The following is a 24,458-nucleotide window of genomic DNA, read 5'->3' as shown; positions in this document are numbered from 1 at the left end:
AGGGCATAAGCCAGACTCTTACTATGGGGGACTAAGAGAAAACTTTCCCTGAGGGCAAGTTATCTCATAATTGACTTCTGGGGGGTTTCTGGTACCGTACTCCTGGCTACTCTTGGTGACAGGATACTGAACTAGATGGTTTGATCCAGTCTGGTAATCTTGTGAGCCAGTGCTCCCAGAGTCTGAAATACGTGCAGATTCGATCCATGTGTGACATTCCTTCATGGTGAGAGAGAGCCACTGATTTCCCTCTCTGGGTCCTTCAGTCAGTGGCAGCAGCAGGGGGAGGAAGCAGGAACCTATTCCAGCTCACCTCAAAGCAAAGGGATCTGGGAGGAACTCAGGGCCTCATTACAACTCCCCCCATAATAAGCATTCAGGAAACCAGCAGGGACCAGGGTATTGGAAGGAGCCAGGAGCTGCTGGGATGGGTGTGTGGGCAGAGTCTGGAAGAGGGATTGTTGGGGAAGGGGGTGGAGAAAATTGGTGTTCTTATAGGGGTAGAAGGAGGAAGGACTTGCAGGAGGTAGGAATAGGGAGTCTATATGATCGGTGGGGAACATTCCCTCATTTTGCCCTTTTCCCCCTTAACCTCCCCAATCCCCCCTTCCCATTAGCTTTGTCCTGTTTCCCTCTGCCCCAGGAGTACCCAGGGTTGTGAGGCTACTCACCACCACCTGCACTTAACATGAATCAGTCTTGTCCGAGCCTGCTGTGGATCAGCTCCCTGAAACCACCACCCTCTGCCTTTCAGGCCTTGCTCTCTGTTCCCTGCAGTGTCCGGCCCCTTATCCAGCTCACAGAATTACCAGGCCTGCTGTTCCCAAAAGAACAGAACGTACCAGCTTGTAAGATTCAATTCAGGACCAGCACTTTGCTTAACACCACAGCACTGGGATATGTTTATAGTGAATACAAATAAGTTTATGGTCAAAGACAGAGATTCAGGAGATGGTGAGTGAGGATAATGGAAGCAAATGGTTAAATATAAAACAAAATCGTAACACTTTCTAGAGACTAAACTTAACTAGCATGTTAACCTCCTGTCTAAAGAAGTTTGTCTCACTCAAAGTCCTTTGCAGCTTTTCCAACCAAGGCAGGCTGAGACCCCACTTTCATGAATGCAAGCACACTGTCTGGTTACTTCCTTGGCGCTGGATAACAGGGTCTTCTTTGTCCTTTAGTAATACCGCCAAAGTTCATTGTCTGTACTGTTAGAAATGATACCCCCATGGCTTGTTTTTTCCTGTGAGCTCCTTTCTCATTGAGTTTACATCTCTCCATTAACATTTGACTTTGTATGTAAATGTGCCTTTGCTGTGCTAGCTTACAGTGCTTCACTGACATCCTGATGGAGAGACATGTTTCCTACCTCTTGTCTGGAGGAACCAGACTCAGACATATCACCTTTTGGTGACCTGTTCTTAAGAACAATTTTCTGATTGATACGTAACTCCTTGCATAGTGCATGTACATACATTTCACAATGAGACCGGTGACCAGCGTGACACTGGCTTTCATTGGAAACCTCACGTGGCATTCTTTGATGAACTTGAATGTACTTACCAGAACCAGGAGATACCTGTACCCCTTTGCACCCCCTTGTCAGTTGACATTAAGACTTTGTTGGGTCATAATGGCAGGAGAGAACTTGGTGTTATTAGGGGTATGAGGTGGATGTCTGGCAAGCTTCTGGGAGTCTGGGGTACATAAGGTTGTTGGGGAACTTTGTCTCATACTGTGAATCCTACTCTACTAAAAGCACCCCCAAGTTAATGATTTCATGCCATCAGTTTTTAAGTAGAAGTTCCTGATGATTTCAGTGGAGATTTCTACTTAAAACCTGATAGTATGACATGGTCTCCTGTGAGCAGTTCTTAACCTGTGGGTTCCTTGACGCCTATTGGAGTGATTTAAAAATATTCTCAATTTGGGGCCAAAACCCAAAATATTTCAGCTGGGAAAATCTCATGAGCCCATTCTCCTCTCAGTCTGGCTGGGGAGCCCTGCCCAATCTCTCCCAATATGCACCAGGTTCAGGGACCCCCATGATGCATTAGTTCCCCTTGCCAACAGAGGTGCCCATAGTGCATCAGGGGAGATTAATCTGACAAGGGAGCCTGGACAATCAAGGAGATTGGGGTGGCACAGGCAATGGGGTGGCATTTCAGAATCTAAATATTTCAGTTTGGATTTTTCTTCCAAAAAAGGTAAAAAATTACTGCAGAAAAATTCCTATTTTGTGACCACTAGCTGACATGCTGCCAGCACTGGGTGTGGACAGGGTATGGAGCTGTGTGGGGACAGAGAGACAGCTCATGGTTGCTCTTGGATCCATGTGGTTCGACCCTACTTTCCCATAGAACCTTGACCTCAGCAAGTTCTGCCTCTCGGTGCAATGCTAGCCACTCCTCCCTTGGGGGATAATACAATGGGAGTGGAGAATTTCAGGAGCTGGGGATTTTCTGTGGTAAGACCTTATCTCCAATGTTCCCAGTACAATTCTGTCTGAACTTTAGTGAAAGACACCTCCCCCATGCCTTGTTAATGGTGTGCATGACTGATTTCTGCTGGTTCCTTGGGCAATAGCTTAAAATAGGTTTCACTATTTGTAGACAAGAGATCAGGTTATGCCGTGCAGAAACAGCTTGTAGTGCATTTATTGTAAATTGCCCCACATCAATGCACTGTACATGGGTTTATCCCACTACACCAAACTCTGCCCTCCAAATTCTTGCACATGCACCTCTGCAGTTTGTTGGAGTTGCCCACAAAAATCGGAAGGCAAAATTTGGCTAGTATTGTGTAGTGTATGTAAAGATGACAGTCTTGGGGGGACAAAAAAGGGCTCTCATTTACAAGTGAATGTATGCAATGTTTTTATTCACTGTAGGGCTTGGACTGCCACCTCTTTCAAGATTTACTGAAGAGGAAGAGTGTCTGAGCTTCATCTTTAAATAGTCACTTAACTAGTACCTTTGTCTTCTTAACAGTTTTTGCCAGAATCCTGAAGGCTCCTGAATCCCACAATGTCACCTTTGGGTCCGTGGTGACTCTGCGGTGCGCAGCAACAGGCATTCCCATTCCCACTGTCACGTGGCTCGAAAATGGAAAAGCTGTAAGTGCTCCTTTTATACCTGTGACTAATGAGGGCAGGCATCAGGAAGCAGCATGATCTAATGAATAAAACGCAGACCTGGGAGTCAGGAAGTTGGGTTCTATTCCTGTCTGAAATGATGTGGCGTGCCACCTTGGACAAATCATTGAACCTCGCTGAGTCTCATTTTCCCCATCTGTAAACTGTGGATAGTTGTACAGTGCTTACCTGCTTCGTTGAGATGTTGGGTTGAGTGACCTGTTAATGATTGCAAAGTGCTTGGTAATCCTTAGATGCAAAGTGCGTGAGGTATGGTTATTAGTAAGAGTGCTCTACGTCAACAGAGCTGCAGGTTTGATTTAGTGTTTTATGGGGCTTTTCTCACCATCTTTTCTGACTTGCCTTTTAATGATTCCTTTGATAGGTAGCCAAATATTTCAATAATAATAGGGCAAAAAGATGACATGCTGACTCTGTTTACAGAGAGAACCATAGCATGGGACTGCTGTGAGATGTTAGTACCAGGTTGATGTTCTTGTAGCTACAGATTGCAGGGAGGGTATATGCCAGGATATATTAGGGCAAGATATCTTTATAACAAACTGCCCACACATAATATTTATAGGTTCATTGACTTTAAGGCCAGAAGGAGCCATTGGGTCATCTCGTCTGACCTCCTGTATAACACAGGACCTTAAATTTCACCCAGTTACACCTGTAATAAGCCCAATAACTTGTGTTTTGCTAAAGCATGTCTTCCGGAAAGGCACCCCATCTTGATCAGAAAACATTCAGAGTTGGAGAATCCACCACGTCCCTTGGTAATATGGTCCAATGCTTAATCTCCCTCACCATTAAAAAAGTGTGCCTTATTTCTAATTTGAATTTGTCTGGTTTTAATGTCTTGTTTCTTGTTCTGCCTTTCTACATTGATTGAGAAGCCTTTCGGTACCTGGTATCTACTCTCTGTGAAAGTACTTATGCACCATAACCAAATCAGTTCTCAATGTTCTTTCTGCTGACCTAAACAGTTTGAGTTCTTGAAGTCTCTCACTGTAAGGCGTTGTCTACAGCCCTCAAATCATTTTATGTCTCTGCATCCTGTGCAATTTTCAACATACTTTTTAAAATGTGGACACCAGAAGATATGATTCTATTACCAGTCTCACCAATGCCATATACAGAGGTAAAATCACCTCCCTAAACAGGCTCATGACCCTCCAAGGAGCTCATCAGACCTTCTTTTGCCATAGCATCACGCATGTTGAGTTACTTAACCATTATATTCCCTAAATCCTTTTTAGAGTCACTGCTTTCCAGGACACAGTCCCCCATTTTGTAGGTATGACCTATATTCTTTGTTCATAGCTGAATGACCTTTGGCTGTATTAAAATGCATTTTGTTTAAATGGGCCCAGCTTATCAAGCCATCCAGATCGCGCTGCATGACCGCCCTGTCCTCATCCTTATTGACCACTCTACCAATCCTTGTGCCATCTGCAAATTTGATCTGCTGTGATTTAATAGTTAATTTCAGATCACTGATAGAAATGTTGAATAGCATCAGACCCAGTACCGATCCCTTTAGAAACAGCCCTATTTGATGATTCCCCATTGACAATAACTTTTTATGATCTCTCTGTATTAATGCAGGTACTGCTAGAACTTGCAAAAAATCCTGCCTAAAATGCTTTCTGAATTTGTGAACTGCCCCCACTCATGTTCTGCATTAAGGACAAAATTTTTGCCTGCCCAGAATAGCTGCACACAGCAGGACAAGGGCATGGGGAGCAATGTCCTCTACTGTGAAAATTAAAACAAGCAATGGATCAGCAGCTCCATTGAGTATTGGACATGACTCCCAGGAAGCATGTTCTGCTGGTTTATGGGTGATGTCCCAAGACTGCTGTCAAGGTTCCTTCCCCACTCTGAACTCTAGGGTACAGATGTGGGGACCTGCATGAAAGACCCCCCCCAAGCTTATTCTTACCAGCTTAGGTTAAAAACTTCCTCAAGGTACAAACTTTGCCTTGTCCTTGAACCCTATGCTGCCACCATGAAGTGTGTTAAACAAAGAACAGGGAAAGAGCCCATTTGGAGATGTGTTCCCCCAAAAATATCCCCCCAAGCCCTACACCCCCTTTCCTGGGGAAGGCTTGATAAAAATCCTCACCAGTTTGTACAGGTGAACACAGACACAAACCCTTGGATCTCAAGAACAATGAAAAATCAATCATGTTCTTAAAAGAAAAATTTTAATTAAAGAAAAGGTAAAAGAATCACCTCTGTAAAATCAGGATGGTAAATCCCTTACAGGGTAATCGGATTCAAAACATAGAGAATCCCTCTAGGCAAAACCTTAAGTTACAAAAAGACACAAAAACAGAAATATACATTCCATTCAGCACAGCTTATTTTACCAGCCATTTAAACAAAAGGAAATCTAACACATTTCTAGCTAGATTACTTACTAACTAACAGGTATAAGGCTGCATTTCTGATCTGTTCCCGGCAAAAGCTTCACACAGACAGACAGACCCTTTGTTCTTCCAGCTTTGAAAGTATCTTGTCTCTTCATTGGTCATTTTGGTCAGGTGCCAGCGAGGTTATCTTAGCTTCTTAACCCTTTACAGGTGAAAGGGTTTTGCCTCTGGCCAGGAGGGATTTTATAGCACTGTGGACAGAAAGGTAGTTACCCTTCCCTTTATATTTATGACAACTGCTGATACACAAGGAATGCTCCCAAACTTGCTGTCCCCAGGCAGAATGGCTAAGGAACCTTCTGCTCTCCATTACCCCACTGCTTAGGGATGGCAAGGGCAGAATATTGCTTTAACTGCTTTGTCAGTTGGCTACTTGTATATCATCTTATGAGTAGTCAAATGGCCTTTTCTATACATCCTCAATTCCTTTAATTCATCTTTAGTAACCCTGGTAGAAGATCTTTAGGAACACTTTACTTTTCACCCTCATATTCTTTTCTATTGATCCCCTCTATCCATTAGGGTTCAGTATGTGCAGGCTTTGTGATCTGCAGGGACACATATTTGAGTACCCCAAAGTGGATGAGCATATTACACGAGAAAGCTTGCTTGAGGTCTGAATGAAAATCAGACTCTTTCCGCATTCGGTTTTTGGACTGTATAGCACAACTGTTTTTTATAGCTGGGTTTAATATTTTGCAAGGACAAATGTTATTGGGACCTATTTCCGACAGTGTATCTTTCTAGTGGCATAAGCTTTTGGAGGGGAGCACTGTGTAATGACCTAGAAGGTAGGCACCATCTTCGCCCTTCTGCGGTATGCTAGCAGATGCTGGGCTTTGCAGATCAGTTTTCGACATTGGTGAGGCCTCATCTGGAGTACTGTGTCCAGGTTTGGGCCCCACACTACAAGAAGGATGTGGATAAATTGGAGAGAGTCCAGCGAAGGGCAACAAAAATGATTAGGGGTCTAGAACACATGACTTATGAGGAGAGGCTGAGGGAGCTGGGATTGTTTAGCCTGCAGAAGAGAAGAATGAGGGGGGATTTGATAGCTGTATTCAACTACCTGAAAGGGGGTTCCAAAGAGGATGGCTCTAGACTGTTCTCAATGGTAGCAGATGACAGAACGAGGAGTAATGATCTCAAGTTGCAGTGGGGGAGGTTTAGATTGGATATTAGGAAAAACTTTTTCACTAAGAGGGTGGTGAAACACTGGAATGTGTTACCTAGGGAGGTGGTAGAATCTCCTTCCTTAGAGGTTTTTAAGGTCAGGCTTGACAAAGCCCTGGCTGGGATGATTTAACTGGGAATTGGTCCTGCTTCGAGCAGGGGGTTGGACTAGATGACCTTCTGGGGTCCCTTCCAACCCTGATATTCTATGATTCTATGATTTCCGTTGGAGGAGAAATCAATGAGGTGGAGTCTGGGTATTTTTTAGTGCAACTTGTATTCAGTGTAAAATTAACAACAGCCCTTGAAAACAGGCGGTCACAAACACCAGGCAAGGCAATCTCCTCTTTCAGGAATCACAGCTCAAATGCGAAGACCTGGTTCCTGGGAAGAAAATTTGTACCAAGGATTAACATGAGTTACAGAGATTAAGACAGAGAGCAAACTCTCCTGCTGCTTGTAACTGCTCCATCAAAAGGTACTGATATCACAAAACTAGCAACAATGCGTCCAAGACTGAACAGGGGCCAAATGCTAAGAAAAAGATCTTGTAAGACCATGTGTAACAGCACTAACTGATGACTCCTACATTATCTTTCTAGTTGTGGCATCTTTGCGGCATTATACTCCCATGTGCTTGCCTTGTGGTTCATGCATTCAGTATGAATCACATGCAGTCCCCATCATTCACATTCACTCTCCAGATTTCTGTGTTGTGTTCTCCTGGGTGCTGGGCAATGTGTGTTCTTATATTCTTTCATAGCCACTCTCTGCTGCTCTTGTATCTGAGATCATACTCCTATGGAGGAGCGGCAGAACAGCTGAGAAAACAGTAGAACCACAGAATTCTCTGCCTTCTTTGCAGGAGCCTTCCAAAAAGCAAGCTCTCCCCTCCCCTTACCACTAAATAGGCCTCAATATATCAAAAGGAGCTCTCAGCACAGGATCCTAAATGCCTGTTGTCTGTAGTATCAATATCTTCTCTCACATCAACTTCCAGCTCCTTTGCCTGACCTGGTGATTTACTATTGCCTTTGTTCTGAGTAGATCCAGTCACTACAAACTTATCCCAGAGAAAAGAGGGTCTGATCAATACACCTGGCCTCCAGCCAAGGGCTGAACTTTGTATACTCAATCCATTTCTTAACTGGGCATTGTTTGGGCTGGGGTCAGATCCGCTCCAGCCTCTATGCCTCCAAAGCAGAATCAGTCCCAAGAGGAATGCCTTCACGACCACATAGCTTTAAATATGGTAAGGAGACCTTTCTTTAATGAGTGCCTGCCTTTAGTAAAGTTAAACCAGGAAACAGGTGGAATCGAGCACATGTATTTAAAGACTGACTTGCAAGCAAGCAACAGCGAGTAATTTGAGGCTGTGATCCCTGCAGCGTCTGTGTTGTTATAGTCTCTGGATGCTGACCTGTAATTGTCCTGAAGTTTAACGAGATGAAAGCACTGTAGTCATTAAACTGCCATGGAACAGAAAGATGAAAGTTCCTCTAAACAGCAGCTGTCTTGACTTCCCAATGAACAAACAAACAAAAATACTGTTCCAATCCTGTTTCCCCTCGTTAGCTGTTGCAAGACATCAAGGGACTGAACTATAGCTCTCTGTTGTACTGCAAGGGAGAATTAAGCTAAACACAAAGATGTGGTAAAAGCCTCTTCCTTCTTAGATTCCAAAATGGAATTTTAAAAAGTTAAAGAAAATCCTCCTGGGGGAAGGAAAAAAAAAATGTACACAACTTCTTTAACAAGTAAAGGGAATCAATACATTTAATGAAGACAATCTCAGGTTCCAAGTAGAAAAATTAACAGCCAATTTGTAAGGTCTAAAAATACAATTACCTGAAATTTTCAAGAGCTACATCAGAAAGACAAGGTGGGCGAAGTAATATATTTTTTTGGACCAACTTCTGTCGGCGAGAGAGTCCAGCGTTCAAGCTTACACAGAATGCTTCCTCAGATCTGGGCCACAGACTTAGGTCCAATAAAAGATATTACCTCACCCATCTGGTCTCTCTACTACCCTGGGACCAACATGGCTACAACACCACAGCAAAAGCTACCTCAGGCTCTCTCATGCTGTTTTACATAATGCAAAAGACAGTTTGTAATGCTCTTGCTGTTTGCAAGCAAAGTCAAAGGGGATCGTTTTCACACAAAGAGGCCTTGAGCTGAAATTGGTTATTGGATTATTTTCAACTGTAGCATATTCCCCTGTTCCTGAAATTTCTATCAACTGACCTGGCAAGCAAAGCATTTTGCATTGTGTGATCCAGGCTGAGAAGGAACAGTCCCGACTCACTGTTCTCAGATTTCCTTTCTGAGGCCCATTACGCTGAGTAAAACTCCACAGAAGATCCCAGACTTGACTCAGACCCTTTCATGTTTTGGCACTGATTGGATACACAGGAAGAAGAGTTCAGAGGAAGGGAGGCTTATTCTGAGACAGTGATCCAAGGATCAGAAGTTTCAGTGAAAAATAAAATAACTGACAGGCTCCATGCTTGCAGAGAAGCCAACAGCACTGTCTAAGGATGAAGTCTGAAATGTAAGAGAAGCATTTCAAGGAAGAAACGTATTAAAGCCCAGTCAGCCTGGTGTACTAGCTCAACTATTATTGCAGCTGGTTGAAATCCAGGAGACCTGGGTTCAGGCTCTGAAGAAATTCCTTTTCCATACCAGCAAGAATGATTGCAGTTTTGCATCCAAAGAAGTAGGGGCAGGACAAACTCTCTTTGCTCAATTATCTAATCATGAACACAGGTAAATGTTTAAGAAAGAATGCATTCCTTTCCTCTGAAGCGGATGTCATGGATGTGAGGGGCGGGGATGTCTTTTGGTTTTGTGTTTGTTCCTCTCCTAGCACAGTGGGGTCCTGGTCCAGAATTTGGGCCCATAGCCACCACTGCAGTAAAAATAGATAATAATAATCGCATGCATCTGTGTGATAGGGCTTAACCCCCCCCCCCCATCATCTGCAAGGCTAGCAAATGCACCTTATTAGTCATGCTTTGCTCCTGGGGAGGTGAGCAGCTAATTGGCTCATTGCCAAAAGGCATGGAGATAAGCCCTAATAAATAAACTGAAGGAGTTTAGTTGGGGGGGGGGGAGGAAGAAGAGATGGCAGATGAGACAGGTCTCTCTGACTGAGAGAAGCCTAGGGCTAGGGTGCACAGACAGAGACAACGGGGGGCAGCACAGTACAAGGGTAGCGTAGGTTCCTGCAAGGGAAGCCCTGAGATGGTGTCTGTAAGTAGAGAAGACTTGAGTAGCCCCAAAAGGCAGAAGAACTGTGCAGTTTTGTTTGGGCTTGTTTATAATACCCCTGAAGGGGTTAGAACTTAGGTGACTTGGACGAAGGTCTGAGACACAGAAGACTGGGGCCAGAGTCAGGTGACCAGCAGGAGGCGCTAGAGCTGAAGCTAGCCGCTACATCCTGCGCCAATGCAAGGGGGTGCTCTGGGGGTGAGTAAGCCCTGCCACAGTCCTCCTTTCTGCTGATTTCGAACACTGTACAATGCGCAACCAAACTGAATGTGTGTGACCCAATTGATTTTCAATAGCATTGTGCTGTTTGGAAAACACACATTTCGTTAAAGCTGTTGCCAGATATTTTCTGCAGGCAAGACCTCCGACTGGGATGACAGGAATTCTTGAACCAGAACTGATTCCTGTTAATAGAAATCTCACTCCTATCACCACACTGGATAACTGATACTAAAAATTATTCCTGCCGTCTGGCAGTAGCTATTCTAAATATGGCCCAACTCCTTCCCTGGCCCCGTTGCCTCTCTCCAGTTTGATTCCGGCTCCAGAGACCGCCTCACTTGCTCCTTCCTGCTTCCTGACTCGCTCCCCATAGCGGCTTTCAGTAACCTGTGCATATATGGGTATACACCAGAAACTGAGAGCCACTAGCCATTAGCCAATGAATCCTAAAAACATGGATGCTGCATGCCTCGAATCAGAATGGATCCAAACTCAGTTTGAAGTTTGTTATTTTTCACTTGATTTAAAAATAATATGGTACAAAATGTGACAGACTAGATCCACAAGCAATAAAAAGAAGCCATAAGCCTGTCTTAACCACCCAGCTAAAGTGAGTTTACAGCTGTTTTGAGAAGGAGTACTTGTGGCACCTTAGAGACTAACCAATTTATTTGAGCATAACCTTTCGTGAGCTCACGAATGCTTATGCTCACATAAATTGGTTAGTCTCTAAGGTGCCACAAGTACTCCTTTTCTTTTTGCGAATACAGACTAACACGGCTGTTACTCTGAAACCTGTCATACAGCTGCTTTGTGTCACTGGAGTATCACAAAGTATCCAGAGCCTGATGGTGAAATCTGGCCCAAAATGCCAACTGTAAAGACGGCATTTCTTGATGATCCAGTGCTGATCTGCAGACCTCAGAAACCAGTACCTATTAGGGAGGGTGGGCAGATAAAATAAGCACCACCTCAAAATCCTAACCCAAACACCTCAACCTTTAAAGAGTCATTTAGTTCTTTAGGCCAACTCTAGAAGTGTAAGTGTTAACAAAGCACAAGGATGGGTGAAATCCTGGCGTCATTGATGTTGATGGCAAATTTCCCAGTAGTTTCAATGGGACCAGGATTTCACCCACAACGTTTCCATCCTGACTGCAATCAGGAGGTATTAGGAATCTCCCAAGTAACTCTTCTCATGAGATATCCAGTTGAAGAGTAAAGTTCAATAGGAGTTGAGGGTAATGGATCATAATGTTGCAGACGGAAGTGTTCAGACAGTATAACTTAGCTTTGAATAAGCATTTACACTGGAATACACAACCTTTTGAGATTCAGGAATTATTAGCATATATTCCACTGTGTGGTACTTGTTACTTTAAGCATGGGCATTGTCCCATTGTCTTCAGTAGAACTACTCCTGTCTTTCATGTTAGACATGTGCTTAAGTACCTTGCTGAATTGGGGCCCACGAAAAGATATTCCAGCTCACTAGCCCTAATTCCCATGGTCAGGTAGCACTACTAGGGATCCAGAAACGACTCTCTCTCACTTGAATTATTCCTGATGGTTTGACACTGTCTCTGGCTCTCAGTGGTGGAGTAGGCTAACTGCTCAGCTTTAACTTTGTGATGTGACTTTGCAGGAGCTATAATGGACTATCATCTACAATTGCAGTGAGTGCCAATGCTGTACCAACAAGGAAAGGCTGACTATAAAATTATCCCAGCCTAAAATCATATCGTCCCCAGCTCACTCGTGGATTTCTGAAATGGGCAAAGAGAAGCACCAAGTCTTAACTCTTTCACATGTTACTGGGGGTGAGAAGTCAAAAAGTCTATCAGACCTTTCCTTACATTGGAGCCAGAGCACTTGCTCTGTTCAAAACAGATGGGATGGGATGGGTCTACCTTGAAAAGTGTGAAAATGGCTTGTGAAAATTTTTGAGATCTTGATTTTTTGTCCTAATTTGGGACAGGAAAATTTTCAAAATCTCTACAATTCTCACGGGGCAGGAGAACCATTTTCCACCTAGCCCTAATCCTTGGCTGCCATATTTAATGAAATTCAGTGAATTCAAAGGGAAATTTGCTCAGTTTACGTGTAACAAGATTTTTTCCCCTAGCAGCGAGCCCTGCAATCTCAAAGCCCTGCTATGTTCTTTGTGGCTCATTATCATCACCAATAAAGACAGATCCTGGACCAGATCCTCAACTCAATTACAAAATTCAGTATGACCCTGTGACGTTGCAGTTTAGTTAATAGTTATTGATGTAGCATGAAACAGAAAGGAATCAGACTCCCCCCGTGCGTTGGTGTTGCACTGCTAACAGGGATAAAACATCCTAGGCTCTGCTTTTAGAAAGTTTGGAGCACCCACCTTCTGAAAAAGTCTCATTAAAGATGTCTCACATTGGGCACCCCAAAATGGAAGCACCCAAAATCACCAGTGATTTGAAAATCCAGACTATTAAAACTTGCTTTTGCCCGTAAAGTCAGCAGTTACGAAGGTGCCATTTCTATGCAGTCCCTTTTCTGACCATGCCGTACTTTAACTCACTGCTAATTTAATCCACCTGGTTCAGCTTTGTTTGTTATTTTAAAATTTGTCTTTTAAAAAACCCCTCAACCAACCCCAACCCAGTGTTCTGTTTTTTGATCTTTTAGGTTTCTACAGGATCTATAGTCGAAAGCGTGAAGGACAGAGTGATCGACTCCAGACTGCAAGTGTACGTCACCAGGCCGGGCTTGTTCACTTGCATTGCTACCAACAAACACAGCAAAACCTTTGGCACTGCAAAAGCTGCAGCGACTATCAGTGTGTCAGGTATGCTGAAAAGAAAAGGCTTTTACTAAGCATCTTGCCACCCAGCATTACCTTTATCCTGTCAGGAGGAAGGAGTAGGGGAAGGAGCTTTGGAGGATGTGAGGGGCTCTACTTAATAATAATTTACAGTGGGTTAAATTTGACCATAAGTGCAACCCCCTGCTGGGCTATTTCCTTATATATCATTATGCTTCAGAGATTGGCACAGCTGCCATTTCCTGCTTACTTGCTGTTGTCTTGCATGCTGTGTCCCAGAAGTGCTGTGTAAGTTCATCCTTGTGAAGGAAGTCACAGTATTAATATCACCTAACAGCAAAATGAAAATAACCTCAATGAATGACTAGCATCTTATGTTATATGAAAGAAACCATGGAGCTTTGTGGCAGAACAGGTTCCCCTCCTCACAGAGTGAGATTGCAGGGCCGTGCAGCTACTGGTCCTTAGGTGACCTCTCTGTTTGTTAACTGAACTGTGCTTTTGGGGGGAGACCTGTGCTGTGAACTGGAAAATTTGGGGTATGATAAACCAGGGAGGAACTGTTGATTATTGCAGGATAAACTGAGAGCCCAATTCATTCTTGCACTAACACAGTTAGTTTGCCCCTCCCTTATTCAGGAGTTGGTTTGTTTTCCCATCACCCCAAAAAGACCTAGACTTTCTTACAAGAGAACGCTTCGGGCTTGATGACCTATAGGTTATCATAAGTCCCAAGTAAAGGGCAGTTTGTAGCTGTACTGCCCAAGGAAAAAGCCAGTCACAATTCACTCCATGTTTCCCCCTGGCTCCAGGAGGGAAGTAATCTGTGTCAGTCTCTTATCAGGAGCAAATTACTTCTCTCTCTGCCAGCTCAGCTGCGCTTGCTGGCATATTGCGGGGTGGGGTGGGGGTAAAGATAGTGCTCCAGTCATTCCTGACCCCTGCCTGTTAACTCTCTGCCCAGCTCTTCCCCATATGCTGTGCTGATGTCCTGCACAGGAACATAGGCTGAGCCACAATTTAATCTGCAAGGCCTGAGTGCTGACTCCATGGGTGCTCCAGGGCTGCAGCACCCATGGGAAAAAAAAATAGTGGGTGCTCAGCCCCCCCACCGGTGGCCACGCCAATCAGCTCCTCTCTCTCCCTCCCTCCCAGCACCTCCTATCTGCCACAGATGCTCTTCAGCGGTGTGCGGGAGGAGCTGGGGGGAGGGGATGGAACGAGGGCATGGCGTGCTTGGGGGAGGGGGAGGAACAGGGTGGGAAGACATGGGGTGAGGATGGAACGGGGAGCAGGAAGGGAAGGCGGGGCCTTGGGGGAAGGGGTGGAGTGGGGGTGAGACCCAGGGCAGAGCAGGGGTCAAGCATCCCCCAGGAAATTAGAAAGTCGACACCTCTATTCAAGGTGCTACATTACGTGGACACCAAACTGCTGATCTGCTGGCCTGCCAGAACCAGCACCATTGGCCCGTGGATCACCACGATCCATTTCAGCAAGAATTTCATAGAACACGCCTTTCTGTTCCTAATTCATTCTCCTTCCTCTTCCCAAAACACATCCAGGAAGGAAAGTCTTGGCCTCCCTCTCCGTTACAAAATACAACTCCATGACAAAAGAGAATGGCAGTTAATTTCCTATATGAACCTTTAAGTTTTGCCCTCAAGAAGAATGGGTGAAAGGTCACTGACTAACATCTCCCTTTCTCTCCCAAACCTGGCTCCTGTTGCGGCTGGCTCATGTGCCTTTCCAATAGAATGGAGGTAAGACGATGTTTTCTTGTCTGTTGAGGTGATTGTTTGGGCCAGGGAGGCTGTGAGAGGAGATGAATTATGAAAGTAATAGGAGAACCTCATTTGAGATTTCCCCTCTGATTTCCAGAATGAAAATTTTTTGAATATATTTGGCTGAGCCTTTTTAAATTCCTTCATCACATTTGACTGAAACCTATTTAGGTCCCTCTGTCACAGACCACATAATTGGGGAAGTTATTCATAGCTGATTATTTACTCTGTGAATTCAGCCCTCGTATTCTCTTCACAAGTAATCTATGAGCAGAGTTCAGTTGTTAGCGTTTGTCATTCAGTGCTGCTATTTGATGCAGATTTTCGGTGTGCATCTTTTAGTCCGTGTTGCCCGCACAAATTCTTTACAGCAGCTGTTCGTTTCAGCATTTGCTGTTCAGAATTCACTTTTTGTACTGCATGACTAGTCACCAGATGAACATGTTGATTTTGCTTACGATTAGATTACTGTCTGTGGTTCTTTAATTTAGTTTTAAGATAATGGCACATACACATTCTTCTGAGATCTCTGAACACAAGGGAAACATAATAGCACTGATTGTTGCTATCAAGCTATTCCTGTGGGCCTCCTGCCATAATAGTTGCTGGTTTCACAGCTGACCAGTGCAATCCTATGCATGCACTTATTGCTTCCAGCTTTCTCTGGCTAAGGGTGTGGAGGACATCCCTCACCCACTAAACAGTAAATAACATTTTATAAAAAATAGTACAAGTACTCCAAGAAGGAGCTGACCCTGCCATATTTCTCATTCTGACAAGCATTGCTTCAGTGTAGCCTCTGACATCGCAGTGCTGGTTAGGAAACCGACCCTCCACGGCGTATTCGTGGGCTGAGGCTGACTGACGCAAGCAGAAGTCTCCTGGTCAGCCCATGGAGCATGCATAGGAATGTTGTGGTGGCAACGTTCAGTGCTGCCATCATTCGTTACTTCCTTTTCTTTTAGAATTTTTTTTTTAAAAGTTTGATATTGACCCCAATAATTAGAACTATTACACGGCCAGAAAATGTCCTTAGATTGCTATGAAAATATCACCTGAAAATCATTGAATTTACAGTTGGGAAAGGCTTATTCATTTGTCTTGTTTATTCCCTTGTCGGTATGCTTTTTTTCTTTTCCCTGGAGGAACCTGAAGCTGTACTGACAATGGGTAATTTGTGGAGGGGAAAGAAATAAAAGGAAAATATACAAATAGCTTGACTGGCTTTTCCAAATGGTTAGCATGTTGCGAATTGAACCCCATTGACCTCTGTTAAACTGACTGAATGAGCAACCAGGACAGCTGCAGCCATGCCCCATCCCTCTGCATTTTGAACACTCTCTGGTTAAAGTCAAGGCAGACGCTCCCAGGTGCGTGCTCATACACCCCTCCTGCTGGCTAACCACTCTTGGCTGGATGACTCATGGGGGTGTGGATGTCTTCACGTGAAAACAAAACTCCATGTTTGCAGTCTCTGACCGCAATCCCAGCCTATCTGGCAGCTGCTCAATTAGTTCCTTTTAAATAAAGCTGTCTGTAATAATAAACCCCTTAAATAAACCCCTTAAATTGTCATGCTTTCTTATTACACTTATTCTGTACTAGGCTAGCCCCTTCTGCCTGTCGTCCGTATGGGAACCCAGAACTGTATCAGAGAGAGAGAACAATTTTTTCCTTATCTGAGAAAATATTGGACTAGGGTTCGGTTTGAATGTTGGGCTATGGTTGAGATTGGTTCTTATCATACCCAAATCACTTTGCCCATGCCTAATTTGAACTTCTGTACTAGGGCTTCCATGTGTAACCCATGTGCCTAATAGGGAGATGTCTCTTTAAGAGACCCATTGCGGGGAGGTAGGAGTGAGAGTTGTGTGGGGGTCATCGTTGCTAGGCAGATTTAGCACTCCACACCCAGAAGCTTCTGGAATTGGGTGTGGTAATTTTGGGTCTGCTCCAATAGGTTCCCTAGCAACAATGACCCAGACACAACTCACTCCTACCTCCCCCACCAATGGGTCTCTTAAAGAGATATCTCCCTATTAGGCACATGGGTTACACATGCACAGATGTCTCCTGCAGTACACTGCACTCACTCTCCAGACAGAGCAGAAATCTTGTGTAAGTTGCACCTAGTTCCATGTTTGGATAGCACCTGATTGTTTCAGTGGTTATATTTATGCTCCTTCTTCTTCACTGTCTAATTAGCCTTATAAATACGGTCTTACTGATGAAACTTTGCACTTCAGCACAGATTACCGCTGTACACTTACTCCTGTGTACATTCCCCCTACCAGCAAACTGTACAAGGGTGATACAGGCTACTGCAGCACATACAGAGGTGAGGTGTGTAGTGCTATCTTGGTGAAGGATGCTCTTGTTTTCTTCAACTCCTCCTATGCTGACCCAGAGGAGACCCAAGAGCTGCTTGTTCACACTGCCTGGACTGAACTTAAAACGGTGAGTTCATTCTGCCACCCAGCTGCTGAGTCTCTGCTGTGTAACTACATCTTCCAGGAGTGCAATCCCTCAAGAGTTGGACCAGCTCCAAAGCCCGTGTGCAGGTAAAAAACATTGACCAGGTGGGAGGATTTCGGAGAGGGCGGGGCAGGGGGAGTTTGTCCAGAAAAGAAGTGGGGATTGTAAGGAAGAACAAGAAAATTACTTTAATGTTTAAAACAGTGTATATTTATAGCATTTTTCTTCGCCCCAGTTTCAGCTTTGTTCATCTGCTCATGGAGGTTCCAAACCCAGCCCAATGAACACAATCACAAAGCTTACTTAGACTGTACTGAGGATGGGATCAAGCCCAGAGCTCTTTGTAATACAGAGGGAAGGCAGCATTAAAGAGCAAAAGCACTTTCAAAAATATGCCATTGGTTTCCATCTGAAGTGCACTAGAGGTTTAATGAATGAATGAGTTAACGTCTGTAAAGTGATCTGAAGAAGAATCATGCTATATTATGTAAATGCTAAGTATTTTATTAGCATTGGGTCACATCATGAAGTCATTATTCAAAGTAAGGACAGAGTATGGACTGCAGGATTTGGCCAACCCAGTAAAGCAAACAATTATTTTAACCATGTAAAAGAAAAATGTCAAAACACAGTACAACAGGTATGACGGCACAAATGCCAACATACGTATTTGCATGCTCTGATGGAGAGCCATGCATCAGCGCCCATTGGTACATCCGTACTAATGCTGGTGTAACTGTTTGTTCATACAGCACCTAGGCTGTTTGGGGCAAGGGGATAATGACTCCCAGGTGGTTCAAATGAACATGTACCAGAGCAGTGGGCCAATGTCTTGCCTCAACCAAATCTCTGATTGGCAGAAATGGCAAGTAGAGAGATCAGGACTGGATCCACTGAACTCAAACCAAACAGAATCAAGCAGTCTCTCTAATCACTATTACCTCTATTGTTATATAGGGGTCCACTATCCCAGTCAATTAGACATCCTACCAAAATCATTTACCTCTTTCAGTGCAACTCCCTCAGCATCTCTAAAAACAAGTCATTATGGGGAAGTCCCTGTATGAATTAAGATGATGTAGTGTGCCTTAAATTTGGTGAATATACTGTATACTAGATTTGCCAATCCACACAGTAACCTCTCAGCTTATTTTCAGTCTGTGTGACAATATTTATATCCAAGCCAGTCACCATGTATTTGTCAAGTGAGGCTTTCTGAGGTGCTGTATTAAATATTACACCTACTGCATTCCCCCCCCGCCCCACATCCACAAGTGGCCCTCTATGGGACAGAGCTCCCTGTGACTCAATGGAAGTTCTATGCCTAGAGGGCTTGAAAAATTATGGGCCACAGCCTAAGATGTGTAAACCAACCTAGTTCCTGCACCAACTGAGGCCCTGGCCCAGTGGGCCTAAGGGTTTGCAAGAGAATTCAAGATTAATAGATTTGTCTGGAATGATCTATTTAAAAATCCCAGCTGCTTATTGGCAATGGTTTCATCATCACTCTGTAGATTCACACACAATTTTATCTCTCTCTATCTCTTTATATGGACACACACACACTCTAGTATTTTAGTAGGGATTGAAGTCAGATTTAAATGACGGTTCCTGAGACTACTCCCTCTTCCTGTTTTAAAGATCAAAGAGCCGTACCACAATGATTTTCTCCAGAACCGCAATATCCCTACTACTTCTGTGGTCTTTGATTTCTGAAATGTAATTGTCAATGGTTCCGAGCCCTTGGACGCATTTCAGATGGTCTTGTTGATTTGTATATATTAATTTTTCCAGATATATTGTCTACTCTTTATCAACAGTTTATCTTTCTATAGCAATTGGCCAGACCTCACCACTTTTCAAATCTTGTTAAATTCCATTTTTAAATAAGAAATTCAGTATCTCAGACATAGAATCATAGAATCATAGAATATCAGGGTTGGAAGGGACCCCTGAAGGTCATCTAGTCCAACCCCCTGCTCGAAGCAGGACCAATTCCCAGTTAAATCATCCCAGCCAGGGCTTTGTCAAGCCTGACCTTAAAAACTTCCAAGGAAGGAGATTCCACCACCTCCCTAGGCAACGCATTCCAGTGTTTCACCACCCTCTTAGTGAAAAAGTTTTTCCTAATATCCAATCTAAACCTCCCCCACTGCAACTTGAGGCCATTACTCCTCGTTCTGTCATCTGCTACCATTGAGAACAGTCTAGAGCCATCCTCTTTGGAACCCCCTTTCAGGTAGTTGAAAGCAGCTATCAAATCCCCCCTCATTCTTCTCTTCTGCAGGCTAAACAATCCCAGCTCCCTCAGCCTCTCCTCATAAGTCATGTGTTCTAGACCCCTAATCATTTTTGTTGCCCTTCGCTGGACTCTCTCCAATTTATCCACATCCTTCTTGTAGTGTGGGGCCCAAAACTGGACACAGTACTCCAGATGAGGCCTCACCAATGTCGAATAGAGGGGGACGATCACGTCCCTCGATCTGCTCGCTATGCCCCTACTTATACATCCCAAAATGCCATTGGCCTTCTTGGCAACAAGGGCACACTGCTGACTCATATCCAGCTTCTCGTCCACTGTCACCCCTAGGTCCTTTTCCGCAGAACTGCTGCCTAGCCATTCGGTCCCTAGTCTGTAGCGGTGCATTGGATTCTTCCGTCCTAAGTGCAGGACCCTGCACTTATCCTTATTGAACCTCATCAGATTTCTTTTGGCCCAATCCTCCAATTTGTCTAGGTCCTTCTGTATCCTATCCCTCCCCTCCAGTGTATCTACCACTCCTCCCAGTTTAGTATCGTCCGCAAATTTGCTGAGAGTGCAATCCACACCATCCTCCAGATCATTTATGAAGATATTGAACAAAACCGGCCCCAGGACCAACCCCTGGGGCACTCCACTTGACACCGGCTGCCAACTAGACATGGAGCCATTGATCACTACCCGTTGAGCCCGACAATCTAGCCAGCTTTCTACCCACCCTATAGTGCATTCATCCAGCCCATACTTCCTTAACTTGCTAACAAGAATACTGTGGGAATCATTTTAAAACAGATTTCACCAGCCTACTCTTTTATTAAGAGACTACTTTCTTTTTAGTATTTTTACCACCATTTTTTTTTAAAAATACATCTCTTATTCCTTATTCCCTTTACTTTTTGGTGAGCGTTAACTTACATGGCACAGAAAGGGAAAAATATAAAAGCAGCAAGAGAGTCATCTTATTGGTTTCATCTCAACTTCTTCCTTTCCACAGAGTCCCAGGGGCCTGGAGTTGATGGTAGAATTGGGACATTAGAAATAAATCAGCCTATAATTGTACACTTTGCAGCTGGGCACTAGCAAGCTTGAGCTATTACTTGCTTATATTCTGAATATATCAGAAGCACTACACATTTATGGAAGCGATAGATACATAGAATAAATTAGTGTGAAACAAAACTGTGTGCTCTGTCTCACTTCAGTTAGATTAAAATGTAGCTTCAGGACCTATCCAAAACTACTCAGACCTTTGCAAATACAAAAAGAAAAGGAGGACTTGTGGCACCTTAGAGACTAACCAATTTATTTGAGCGTAAGCTTTCGTGGGCTACAGCTCACTTCGTGATACTTAGCCAGTTAAGAATGGAAATGCAATTCTGCCAATGACTAGGTCTTGAACTCTTTCTTCCCCTCTGAGGTTCAGGATATAGAGTCTCTCTGGTTCACTGACTAGGGCATTTGGAGTATTGTGGGTACCTGCTTTCTATCATCTCAGCTGAAAGATAGAAAGCAGGTATCTTTCTCGGAAAAAGTCATCTCACAAGTAGAAGGTGTAACAGAAAATTAATGAGGCCCAACTCTACCCCAGTGACAGGGGTGCAACTCTTGTTAACTTCAGTACGAATCACACTCAGAGGAACAAGGACAGAACCGAAACCTTAGCCTCGGAGTCTCAAAACCCAACCACCGTTCTCTTTCAATGAGATTGGGGTGCTTGCCTCGTTTAGACTGCTTGGAAAATCTCACCCTTACTGTTCTGGTCATCCTCGGTCATAAATGTTGGCAGTTGTCATGCTTCTGTGTGGACTCATAGGTCATTCTAAAACCATAAACCCCAAATCCATTATACAGTATATTTTCATAGGATTAGGTTCCCTTGGGACTAGATGATCATCACGGATATCCGTTCAGAACAAGCAGGCAGTCTTGGTTTAAAGTTTGTTTACCAGATACAGGTACTTATCTTGTAGTTTACAAAAAGGAGGACTTGTTGCAAAAAAACAGTGAACATCATGAATGACAGAGAGTCTCACATTCTTTCCAATTGACTCTGGAGTCCCTGGATAAGAAGCACTGGGAGAACTGGTGAATTGCCATATTTTGAGTGAAAGTAACTTCTCATCTTATGTAGTTATTGATTGGCTCCATCCTTCTCCCTGTCTTGGTGGCTGGGTATGACAATAGCTCAGGCAGGAGAAGAATGAGTTCATTCCTTTTGAGATACTGCTGTTCTTAGTACTTAGTGGATCACGCAGCAAGTAATATTTGTATGTTAAAAAATAATCTGGAATGACCAGGTGGCATCTCTGCTTCTCTAAAATAAGGTTCTTTTCTTCCTAGTCTGAATGGTCAGTAAGAGGTTACTGGCCCTCCTGTCCTCCTGCTGATTTTGTGTCTCTCCCATTTACATTACAAGGATTCTAACAATGGTCTGATGTCATCTATCTTTATATATGATCTCATCAAGCTCCTGCTCCTCAGTATTAGGTTTTGTACAAAGAACTGCTGCTCACATAGCCCCCTCACCATGGAATCAGAGAACTTCGGAAATATGAATGATTTTAGCCTCACAATATTCCTCAACAGGGATGTTCATCCCCATTTCACAGGCACAAACAGCTTAATCGACTTGCTCAGGGACATGCAAGATGTTTGTGGTAGAGGCAGGTCTTGAACCTGCATCTCCCAAATCCCTGCCCAGTTCCCCAAGATCGTCAGTCTTCCCCAGCTTAGGGTGCATCTCTCACTCCTTTGGAATGTGCTGTTTAATTAAAATTGATACGGTCTGGCTGAACTCAGTGCTTATGGGAGTTAGCAAGGAGAGAGCACTGGCTAAAGGCAAGCACAGTGCAGGCAGGATCTGTGCATTCTTCTTAAACAGCCTTGCTCCTAAATAGAGCCCAGATAGCGCACGCACTGAAGCTGCAGAAGAGCAGCTGCCCCATCCCTTGGTAAAATACACTCCACCTCAGCGGTGCTATCACTGAACAGTTGTGACTCCACAGGGGCAGAACGTTTTATAAAGATTTGCAATGTCCCCAGCTCTTATTAACATTAATCCTCACTGAGTAGTAGGGAAACTGGTGGCAACAAAATTGCAATGTGGTGCTTTAGGTTACACATTTCTAGGGGTGACTGATTCAGTTACTATCATCATGTGCCAACTGCTCAACTCCTAATTATGCCAAAGCCTGTGCTAGTGTTGAATAGTAGGCAAGTCTGTCCCACAGACTTGGCCGAGTCTGCCAAAATCATCTCCACTGTAACTGCAAAGCCAGTATTCCAGACCAGGTTTCCAAAAAATGAATGGCTGGTAATTAACTAAATTACCACCATCAAAATCGTTCCCAATATTCTGGGTATGACAGTTCTGGTTTTCTTATAAAGCAAACAGTTTTTCCTGACAGCACGCTATTCCTGAAGCAACTCAAAAACCATAAGCATTCTTTAAAATGTAAATGAATTTCAATAATTTATTCATCAATTACTTTCAAAGAGTAACCTGGGATGAAAAACATCAGACAGTCCCCTTTTTTATCTATTATTATTATTAAACATTTCTATTGACTTAGCACCTAGAGATCTCATCCATGTTGGCGTTTCATTGTATTAGGTGCTATATAAAGGTCTCTTCCCCAAAGAGATTAGAGTGAAAAAGACAAGACATAGCAGGTGGAGGAGACAAATCAAGGAGACCAGAGCAGGGAGATAGAATGTGCCCAATTCTCAGCCAATCAGGAGTAGTAATGACAGCTCACCGCCTGGTATCAGATTGTAACTTTCTGTCTGTATTACAACAGAGAGGTGAGTTTTGAGGAGGAACAGGAGGAGGTTAAGGTGACCCACAGGCATGACACACTGTCATTAGTTGGTGTGAACTCATGATACAGAATGACATGTGTGGTGCTTTGAACAGAATACTGCTTTACAAAAAATGCAGCTTCAAGGCTTTCCCTAGAGCAAATTGTTACATTTCATGCAGTGTTTCCATTACAGTTTATGAGCCGGATTCGCAGCTCGTATAAATCAGCGTGGCCCCATAGAAATCAGTGGAGCCATGCCGATTTCCACAAGCTAAGGATCTGTCTGCATAACTTTTGCACACCATTGTTAATGCAGTGTTTGTCAGCAAGCCATTGACTGTGTATTTCACTATTCTTTGTAAAATAATGTAGAGAGCATTGCCTTGCGGTAAAGGATCTCTACTGCTTTAAGGAATGGCTCTCAATGGAGGAGAACTCCCAGAAAGGGATTTACAAACCAGGATTAATGCTGCTCGCTCTACCTGAATGCAACAGACTTCCCAGCCTGCACAAGGACGCAAAGGCCTGCACCAGGATTCCATATTTTGGTAACTGAGAATTCTGCTTGCTGTTGTGCTAAATGGAGTCAAGGCGTAGCAAGTGTTTGGGGACGAGGGGAAGGCCTGAGGCCAGTGAGCAATCAGCACCAAAGTATGGGCCAGATTATGCCCTGAGGATGTGGCTCTCTTCTTCGCCAGAGGAAGGGGGGAAATCAGACATGTTGATCCTGCCCCCTTTCCTTGGATTCCATGGTGGATTCTCCAGAGTTTTGGGGATCTGTGGATTGGATGGAAGAGGGAGAGCGCATCCCCCTTGCACCCAGCAGTAAACCCAAATACACCCAGGAGCTGTAATAGCTTTCCTAAGGAAACCCTCTCTGCTGGGGAACCCCTTTAAAGAGAGATACAAGGAGCAGGAGGAGGCTGGGGAGTCCTTGGCAGTGTGACTCCAAGAGAGAGGGGCCAGCTAAAAGAATCCCACTCACATCACTGGAGACACACAGGGTACACTGGATTTGGCCCATGGTACCTTTAAGTATTTATTAGACTGTGGCATGTCAAATGCCCTCTGACAAGGAAGACAATTGT

At 44.0% G+C, this 24,458-nt stretch overlaps 1 protein-coding gene across 3 annotated transcripts in view; it reads left to right on the top strand.

The window, feature by feature from the left end:
• Positions 1-24,458, top strand: part of MUSK (muscle associated receptor tyrosine kinase) — an 88,866-nt gene that overhangs the window by 46,268 nt on the left and 18,140 nt on the right. For 2 of the 3 annotated variants that reach the window (XM_077816482.1, XM_077816481.1), the window contains exons 6-10: positions 2,994-3,118; positions 12,916-13,075; positions 14,805-14,811; positions 17,127-17,393; positions 23,743-23,918. In XM_077816482.1, coding sequence (XP_077672608.1) covers positions 2,994-3,118; positions 12,916-13,075; positions 14,805-14,811; positions 17,127-17,393; positions 23,743-23,918 — 735 coding nt within the window. The remainder of the gene's footprint in view (positions 1-2,993; positions 3,119-12,915; positions 13,076-14,804; positions 14,812-17,126; positions 17,394-23,742; positions 23,919-24,458) is intronic. The other variant, XM_077816484.1, reaches the window with a different exon arrangement.

This window comes from Eretmochelys imbricata, chromosome 5 (genome assembly GCF_965152235.1).
Source record: "Eretmochelys imbricata isolate rEreImb1 chromosome 5, rEreImb1.hap1, whole genome shotgun sequence".
In the NCBI taxonomy this organism is placed as follows: domain Eukaryota; kingdom Metazoa; phylum Chordata; order Testudines; family Cheloniidae; genus Eretmochelys; species Eretmochelys imbricata.
The sequence above is the reverse complement of the archived record's forward strand: the minus strand, read 5'-3'. Positions and strand labels throughout refer to the sequence as shown.